The sequence below is a fragment of the Teleopsis dalmanni genome, chromosome X, assembly GCF_002237135.1.
Source record: "Teleopsis dalmanni isolate 2A chromosome X, ASM223713v2, whole genome shotgun sequence".
NCBI lineage: Eukaryota > Metazoa > Arthropoda > Insecta > Diptera > Diopsidae > Teleopsis > Teleopsis dalmanni.
In genome coordinates this window covers 97422888-97432864 of record NC_051848.1, presented here as the reverse complement: position 1 = coordinate 97432864, position 9977 = coordinate 97422888, and the positions used below count along the sequence as shown (strand labels likewise).

The following is a 9977-nucleotide window of genomic DNA, read 5'->3' as shown; positions in this document are numbered from 1 at the left end:
CCGGAACGGATGGGACACCAACTCAACAACAAAAGGCATTTAGCGTTATTTGGGTTAATGACTTAATATTTTTTTTTTCATTGGTTCCAATAAAATTCAATAAAAATCTTTCTAAATAGAAATTGACAATAATTGTGCGAATCTTAAAAAACTAGCATTTATATTATTGAGCTAGGGTATTCATATTTATCAATGATTTTCTTTTAAGGCGGTTCAGTGTAGTTGCAGAAGATAAATGTCGAACATGAGAATTTGGATGTGACTTGAATCTCTCTCGGAATTTAGGTATTTATTGGCGAATAACTTCTTCAACAGTTAATAGATTTAGATCACTTTGTAGATTTCGTTTTTGACATACCACGGAGCGCATGTGATTTAATATGCAATTTTTCTTTGAGATAGGATCCAAGTTATTCTTAAGATCAGTATTAATTTTTTCAAAATGTGGTTTGCAATCCACATGTCCATGTGGACACATGTATGTGTCCAACTGAATTGGTAGTTTTTTAACAAATAATTTTTTTAAATTTTTCCTTTGTTTAAATTTAATAGCTTTTATATTTATTTATTTGTCTGAAAATAACATAATTTATATTTACATATAATAACATTTACTTTGTCTTTTGTGTCTTTTGCTTAATAACTAGAAATAAAATTAAATAAAAATTAAAATAACATAACAATAATTGTCTTTCGTTGCACTCTCTTAAATTCATAAATAATAACTATTTAACGGACTGAATCTTTGCTTTTAGTACAATGTAAGCCAGTATTTTGAAAGCAACGGTTATGATGCAAAGTGCATAGAAGTCTTTCCAAAATTGATCGCCACGCATTGTAATCTCGTCGAGAAACTTTTTCGGGTATCTATTGAAAAAGGTCGGTAAAATTAGTTACTACATTAACTAATTTATGTAATTTACCTGTAGTGACAGTATGGAGCTTCATTACAATCTAATACTCCACGATTTTCTCCGTATATGGCACCAATGAAGCCTTCTAAACCATAACGTAAATATGAAATATGACTACCCCATTTGAGATAGCTTGGCAAATCTCTTAGTGTGACGCCAAAACCAGCAAACATCATCATTGGTATGGTAAGTACTGGAGCTAGGAAGGTACCGTTCTAATGAAAAAACAATGAAAATAGAATGTTATTTAAAAATTAATTTAAACAGCAGACTTTAAGGTCTCTCAATGTTAAATAATGGATGGATCTCTTAGTTAAAAGCAAGTAGGTATATTCATAACTTTGTGATAATGACATGAGACAACAATAACGTATTTGTACGATTTCTTTTGCAAAAGGGTGAGTATTGGAAGGTCATTGATAACGGGCATAACTCCAACCACATAATTAGAAAAGCCATTTATATAAGCTTTTCATCGAGACATGAATGGAAGAATAGATTTAACATAGTTAAACAGGAATACAATATTTTCATGAATGGTTCAAAGATGGAATATAAACTGAGCACACGAATCTATCTATCTAAAAAAGACGTAAAGAAATTCTTTTAGCTAGAAAGTTCATTAAACGTCTTCCAAGCTGAAATTCCAATGAATTAATGAGCTTGACTGAGAAGATGAAGAGAAAAAAAATAGTTTTTATGGAAATCGCCATTATATTTACATTAATAAATTTTGTAAAAATAATCTCCGTCATTAATTAAGCACTTTAGTTTTAAAAACTTAATGTCATTACTTTTTCTTCGGGTCTGTGGTATATATCGTCGCAACTTGGACAGAAAAGAAAATCTGCAGCCGTTTATCAACTCAGATTTTTTATGCTGTATATAGAGTATTGTAGTTCCATTTAATCAAGAAAGGCTGGTGAATAACGACTACTGCAAGAAAGCTGTAAGGGTTTTACTTTGTATTTTATTGTTTACTTTACTGAAGTTCACTATACAAAGATTTGATATATACATTTGCAAAGTAATGGTATGGAACTATAAAACTGTAGAATGTAATATTCCCATAAAAATGGAAATTTAAAATCTATTTGGAAATAGGAAAACTTTTTACTATATATGGTCAAAATATGATATTTCGTGAAAACTCGTGACGAAGCTCCTTCTTTTAGCTCCTTCAAAAATTTCTATTATTATTGGAATTTATAAAAACTAATATAAAACTAATATGATAATAGGAATATAACATGAGATATTTATTGTATATCTGATGTTATATTCATTAATAGAAAATAAATTTTTATATTTACTTAATATGACTTATGGAAATATTTTTTTTTTTTTTGTTAATAATTATACTCTAATAATTCTTTATGTTATTTTTTTAATTGTAATCTAATTAAATATCTTAATAATTATAATTTTTTTTAACTTACAACAACACTGAACCATGCACCAACAATTAAACCGAAACTTTGGCCAACGAATACTGTTAGAACACTGATTGCAAAGAACATGTTAAATCTTGACAGTTCCATTGGTTGATAACTCCAGAAATATATAATTATGGAAAATATGAAACAACAAAGAATCTGTGTTGAAAATAATTAATATTTGTTATAATGTGATATTGTGTAGAAATAATGATTTTTTTTTATACTAACAGATATAGGTAGATCAAGTATAGTTATCGATGTGTAGTAGGCTTTAAGTGAATACCAACGATTGAAATGTTCTTTCAACAAAATTGACATCTCCATTGGAACTGTAAAATATAATGATTTGTAAACATTTATTATATATGGGTTTAACTTATTAAATATAAATTTCTCAATATGTTTATAGTTTTTACAAATATTATCATAGAATATAATTATTTTGATGAATTATTATTCATTATTTTTATATTTCATATATTTTTATATTAACTAATTCCATGATTAAAGCAATAATTAATAATTATTTTCAATTACCTATATTTATAATTATATATTTAAAACTCTACATGACTATATATATATAATATATATATATATATATATATATTATATATATATATTGACTATAGAAAATGTTTTCAAATATTTAAAGGTCTAAAAAAAAATTTTCAATTATTTTTAATTTATATGGTATATATTTAAAATTGTTAAATTAATTATTATTTTAATTTTTTACTATCATTTATAATTTCCCCTAACAGCATATGTTAAATATCATATTTGCTAAATATTATTATTACTTATTAAAATTATAATTTTTTTTTAATTATTTATGAAGGTTATTTTATTATTTTTTAATAAGGAATTATTTTGTTGATTATTGGTTTTTAGTTATGATTTAGTTTTATTTATTTATTATTGTTTATGATATTTATTTAATTTATTTATTATTTAAACTTTTTACTAAATTATAATTTATGTATAATTTTATATATATATATAAAATTTAAATAATTATAAAATAAATGTCATAAATAATGAAAATTATATATATAAAATTATATTTATATATATATAAAATTTATATGTAATAAAACTGAATTTTTTTAAACTATAATTTAATTTTTATTGTTTTTATTTTTATTATTATTTCTAATAACTTTTAAGATCGCTTTTAATTATTTTTATTTTTTAATTTAGTATTACTTAAAAATAAATATTTTCTTATAATATTCTATATATATTATTATTTATATTTATTTTATAATTATTTAGAATTTTTAAAAATTAATGACTTTAAGCAATGATTTTGTTGTTTATAATTTTATTTAATTTTTATTAAAACTATTTTGAATAATTTATAAATTTTATTAATATTAATTAATTATTAATTTTTAAAAATTAATGACTCTAAGCAATGATTTTGTTGTTTATAATTTTATTTAATTTTTATTAAAATTATTTTTAATAATTTAAAATTTTATTAATATTAATTTTAATTTTATTTTTTATCTCTGTTTATAATCATTTGTATAATCATTTTTAAGTATTTTTAATGTTTGATAATAATTTATAATTAAAACATATTATGAAATTCTAATTAATTAAAACTTTAATAACCAAATACTAAAATTTACAATTTTTCGTATTTTTATTTCTGCTACTTATTTCATATTTTTATATTTAATATTGTTAATTAATAATAATTTCGAGCAAAAATTTCGTTGTGTATAAATTTTTTTTAAAATTTTTTTTTATTATATTTTTTTATATTTATTTATTTATTATATTTTTTTATATTTATTTATTTATTCTATTTTTAATTATTTTTAATTTAATAATATTATTTTCAATTTAAAATAATTTTAAATTATTGAAACATATTGCAAAATTCATATTATTTAATATATTTAATAATTAAATATAATATTTTATAATTTTATACGTTTTTTTAATATTTATGGCATTTATTTCAGAATTATTTAAAATTTATAATTAATTATAAATTTTACAATGAATTTTTTTGTTCATAAGCTGTTTAATATCTATTTTATCATATAAAAATTTTTATTTTTATTTATAAAAATTTTTATTTTTATTTATAAAAATTTTTATTTTTATTTATAAAAATTTACACAAATTTTAATTATTTTTAAATTTTATTAATTAATTGTTATTTAATTACATAATATGTTTTATTAGAATTTTTTATAATTATATCCCTTATTATTTTCTTTTTTTTCGTTTTTTGTGATCATTCACACTATTTTTTGTTAATTTGTGTATATTTATAAAGAGAAATATAATTTTATTTTAAAAATGTAAAAATTAGCCTCTTATTTCTCCATTACTTACAAGTAAGAACAGTCAACATCATTGTTGACATAGAATGATGCATCAAGATCGCAAAGAGTAAATTATAATTATCCAATACACGTGAACCCTCTTTACCAGAATTTGCATAAAGTGCTCCCAACATAACTGCCACAAAAACGTTAACGGCAATACGTATATGTGTCAGTGTAGTGTCACGCTTTGATTTAATATAACCTCTTTCTAATAGAACTTTCAACTGATTCGCAAAACTGGTGTCTTCGAGTGTGCGATGTCGTGATCTACGCGGAATCGGATACTTTCGTATTAAAGCTTCGGAACGCATTATGCTGGCAGGATTCTCAAACCAAGTCCAACAGCTGCCGTTTTCTGCAGCCATTTTAAGCGTCTCAACTTTATCATTTCCATACTCACCGCAGGCTAATTCTATAACTACAGAAAAAAAATCAGAGGAGAGAGAGAGAGAGAAAAGGTGAGAGAAAGAGAGAAAAAAAGAAAGAGAAGAAGATAGGACACAACTTTGTTATAAATTCATTATTTAAAATAAAATTTACTACTTACTGTAATCTGCTGGGTTGTGGTACATAGGGCAAGATAGGTCGACAGTTTGCAGGAATGGTACTAATTTGCGTGTACTACCCTGGTAAACGCAATTACCAGCTGAGAGCACATAGACTTGATCGAAAATTTGAAAAAGTTTAGCTGTAGGCTGATGTATGGTGCAGATTATAGTTCTGCCTTGTTGTGCTAGTTCTTTAAGTAATTCTAAAACTTTAGCACAGGAACTGCTATCTAATCCACTTTATATGATAAAAAAAAAAAAAAATTATTTTAATTAATATAAAAAGCGACGAAATTTTTGAAGTTTATATTATAAAAACGTAAAAATTTAAATATTTAGTATAAAACATAAATAAGCTTATATGATATGAGAGATATGATATTAGTTTTCAAGTACTTACGTTGTTGGTTCGTCTAAGAACATCACAGTTGGATTATTTATAAGTTCCATTGCAATTGATAGCCTCTTTTTTTGACCACCGGAGAGACGTTTTGTCATGGTGCGATCATGTTCATATAGACCCAGTAGTAATAAGATATCTTCTATCTAAATAGATAGTTTTTATTAGTTATAAACATAAATTACTCCAGGTAATACTTACTCTACCCTCTTTCTCCTCATATGACACATTAGGACCCAATTTTAAATCAGCAGCGATATGCATATTCTCGTTAACTGTCAATAATGGCTGTAGACGATCATCTTGTGTTATATAACAAGACATCCGCCTAAATGTTTCTAAATTCACAAAAGTACAATAGCTCAAATCAGTTTATTGCGTACGCCTAGTTTTTATTTGTACGTAAATATTATGTATATATACATATTTTATTATTTTTCATAGACATATTATATATTTCTATATACATCTATATACATAGTGTGTTTAAAGTTAGTTTTGATTAATTGCACTTACCTAAATCTCTTCTTCTGCCATTTACAAATATGGAACCAACAACACCAGTTGTTTTGAAACCGGATAAGGCATCTAAGAGCGTGGATTTGCCAGCACCGGATGGACCCATAATAGCAATAAGTTGACTGCCAGGAAATTTGCCACAGACATTGTGTAAAATTTCTTTTGATCCTTAAAAAAAATATATAAAACTTTAGCAATTAAAATGTTAATTAATTTTAGATTTTACGATTTCTATTAATAAATTAATTACGGATATATTAACATCAACACAAGAACTTTAATGTATAAATTATAAAAGAAATATTAAATTTTCTAATTCCGTACACCTGCTAGATCCGAAGCGATGCCAGATGACAATCCTTTAATGCGATCAATGTGGGTGAACAATATGTGTACCACATATCTCTCAAGATTTATGTGCCATTAGTATGACAACTTAAATTCAGTCCCCCAAAACTAATTGCTTCAGAGAATTTTAATCGAGCAAATTGGTACTTGCAAACTAGCAAAGTTAATGGATGTCAATAAGTTTTTTGTAAGTCGGGATTGGTTTGCAAAAACACTGATTATAATAGTAGCAATAGTACATGTCAGAATATTGCCCTCTATGAAAAAACACACCTAAAAAGAAACTTTAGAAAAAAGTAATCTTCTATTAAATGAAGCAATCTTCAATCAATGAAGCAATTAATCTTCTATTACATTAAGCAATTAATCTTCTATTAAATTAAGTTAATTAAATCAATTAATCAATGTTAGTGCATATATTTACGGCGAAAAAGAAATTTTGAAAGATACTTTAAATTTTGTTATATACAATTAATTTTCTACTTTATTCGGAAGTTGCGTCTCTCAAAAGGACACCTGCTCGATGCTTCGGACTATTATTTTTAAGGTGGTACCTCAGGTTTGACGGACGAACAGTGGCTTAGTAGATTCACAACGGCTATCAATATTTATGCTCAATTGAGCTTTAATGCACATGACTGTCACTTTAACTTAATCTAATATATATATTACTGTAGAAGTTTGTGTACTTTTGGAAGTAGAAGTAAAAGTAAAAGGTTTTGAACTTATTTGATAAAAGAAAAGTTTAAAAAGAAATGATAGGCTCTCGTGCCCAACTTTTTTAAATTCATGTCCGCATTCAAACAAACATTTTTTAAACACAGCTAAACCGCATTCTTAATTCTGAAATATTGAATAAATTTCTTTAGCTATTTTGTGGACTTATACTATTGTCTGATGTTTTTTCTAGATCCAATTTATAAATCAGGGATAACATTTGATATAAGAAGATTTTAAGAATTTGATCATTAAGATATAGAGCAACTTTATGACGAACGTAATCTACATCTTTCGCAATCTGGAATCATTTTTAAATGATTTCACAGTCTGAAATCATTTTTAAATGACTTCAAAGTCTGGAATCATTGAAATGAAGCGAGAATATGATTTTAAATATGATGACAGTGAACCAAATTAATTTATCTTTGGGCTTTTTTTGTATTTCAATTGAAATATTATTTTTTTTTTACTTTTTAAAAACTGACTCTTTTCAGTGGTTTGTGAGAAAATGTGTGAGAAAATGTTTTTTTTCTTTATCATCACTATTCCATAATCCATTTAGTCATCTAACTGTGTTTTCAGATGCAACATTGATTATAAAAATATTCTTTTTCCTTAACATGATACACTTTCTTTTCTAATTCTGGGTCCGACTGAACCATGTTCTTCAGTTGATGATTATAAAAATATTCTTTTTCCTTAACACGATACACTTTCTTTTCTAACTCTGGGTCCGGCTGGAACATGTTCTTTAGAAGGAGATTACAAAAATATTCTTTTTCCTTAACATGATACACTTTCTTTTCTAACTCTAGGTCCGACTGAAACATGTTGTTCAGTTGGTGATTATAAAAATATTCTTTTTCCTTAACATGATACACTTTCTTTTCTAATTCTGGGTCCGACTGAACCATGTTCTTCAGTTGATGATTATGAAAATATTCTTTTTCCTTAACATGATACACTTTCTTTTCTAACTCTTGGTCCGGCTGGAACATGTTCTTTAGAAGGAGATTACAAAAATATTCTTTTTCCTTAACATGATACACTTTCTTTTCTAACTCTGGGTCCGGCTGGAACATGTTCTTCAGTTGGTGATTATAAAAATAATCTTTTTCCTTAACATGATACGTTTTCTTTTCTAACTCTGGGTCCGACTGAACCATGTTCTTCAGTTGATGATTATAAAAACATTCTTTTTCCTTAATATGACACTTCCTTTTCTAACTCTGGGTCCGGCTGGAACATGCCCTTTAGAAGGTGATTATAAAAATATTCTTTTTCCTTAACATGACACACTTTCTTCTCTAACTCTGGGTCCATCTGGAACATGCCCTTTAGAAGGTGATTATAAAAATATTCTTTTTCCTTAACATAATACAATTTCTTTTCTAACTCTGAGTCCGGCTGGAACATGTTCTTCAGTTGCTGGAAGAACATGTTTTTCAGTTGGTGATTATAAAAATAATCTTTTTCCTTAACATGATACATTTTCTTTTCTAACTCTGGGTCCGACTGAACCATGTTCTTCAGTTGATGATTATAAAAATATTCTTTTTCCTTAATATGACACTTCCTTTTCTAACTCTGGGTCCGGCTGGAACATGCCCTTTAGAAGGTGATTATAAAAATATTCTTTTTCCTTAACATGACACACTTTCTTCTCTAACTCTGGGTCCATCTGGAACATGCCCTTTAGAAGGTGATTATAAAAATATTCTTTTTCCTTAACATAATACAATTTCTTTTCTAACTCTGAGTCCGGCTGGAACATGTTCTTCAGTTGCTGGAAGAACATGTTCTTCAGTTGATGATTATAAAAATATTCTTTTTCCTTAATATGACACTTTCTTTTCTAACTCTGGGTCTGACTGAACCATGTTCTTCAGTTGATGATTATAAAAATATTCTTTTTTCTTAATATGACACTTCCTTTTCTAATTCTGGGTCCGGCTGGAACATGCCCTTTAGAAGGTGATTATAAAAATATTCTTTTTCCTTAACATGACACACTTTCTTCTCTAACTCTGGGTCCATCTGGAACATGCCCTTTAGAAGGTGATTATAAAAATATTCTTTTTCCTTAACATAATACAATTTCTTTTCTAACTCTGAGTTCGGTTGGAACATGTTCTTCAGTTGCTGGAAGAACATGTTTTTCAGTTGGTGATTATAAAAATATTCTTTTTCCTAACATGACACACTCTCTTTTCTAACTCTGGGTCCGACTGAAATATGTTCTTTAGAAGGTGATTATAAAAATAGTATTTTTCATTATCATAATACAGTTTTATAAAAAGTTCCCTTTTCTTCATTATTACGAGTCCTCGACTCATCTAGCTTTCTCGTTAGGGCTTCGGTTATACACTATTTTTGGTTATCGTTACGACCCTACAATTAAATTTGTTTTCATATCAGAGAATCATTTTATTAACAGTTTTAAACAGACTATAATTATTTTCTATGAATTGGACAACACCTTAAAGCATTATTTTTGTTTTCTACCAGAGCTTGTTTTAGATGTTTAGTTGCATCATCAGTCGGTAGAAGACTGTTATTTTTGGCATTCACGTCTTCCTTAACAAATAGTATAATTGAGATTAGAGATATTCGAAATGAATTTAAAAAATTAATTATTTTCTAACATTATGTTATGTTCTGTTAGTTTAATGGAATTTAATTTAAATGTAAAAATTGTGCCGTTTTCATAAGTCACAGTTCAATTGAACCACTTTGTA

The 9977-nt window shown here is 26.2% G+C and overlaps 2 protein-coding genes across 2 annotated transcripts; both read right to left on the bottom strand.

Annotated features, from left to right (window-relative positions):
• Window positions 1–559: 559 nt before the first annotated feature.
• On the bottom strand, window positions 560–6339 carry LOC119689869 (ATP-binding cassette sub-family G member 4-like; the record flags this gene model as incomplete). Its single annotated transcript, XM_038104800.1, is given in 9 exon segments — window positions 560–867; window positions 924–1129; window positions 2354–2509; window positions 2582–2682; window positions 4712–5122; window positions 5252–5490; window positions 5653–5798; window positions 5854–5990; window positions 6169–6339. Coding segments are annotated over 9 exon segments (1709 nt in total), but the record flags the coding sequence as incomplete, so codon positions are not given.
• Window positions 6340–7817: 1478 nt separating this feature from the next.
• On the bottom strand, window positions 7818–8405 carry LOC119688761 (trichohyalin-like). The gene has a single exon (XM_038103430.1). It carries the CDS (start codon window positions 8403–8405, stop codon window positions 7818–7820), a length of 588 nt encoding a protein of 195 aa, XP_037959358.1.
• Between the last annotated feature and the right edge of the window lie 1572 nt (window positions 8406–9977).

Coding starts and splice junctions, on each gene's coding strand:
- LOC119688761 (XM_038103430.1), bottom strand. CDS start 8,405: ATGGTTCAGTCGGACCCAGAGTTAGAAAAGAAAACGTATCATGTTAAG.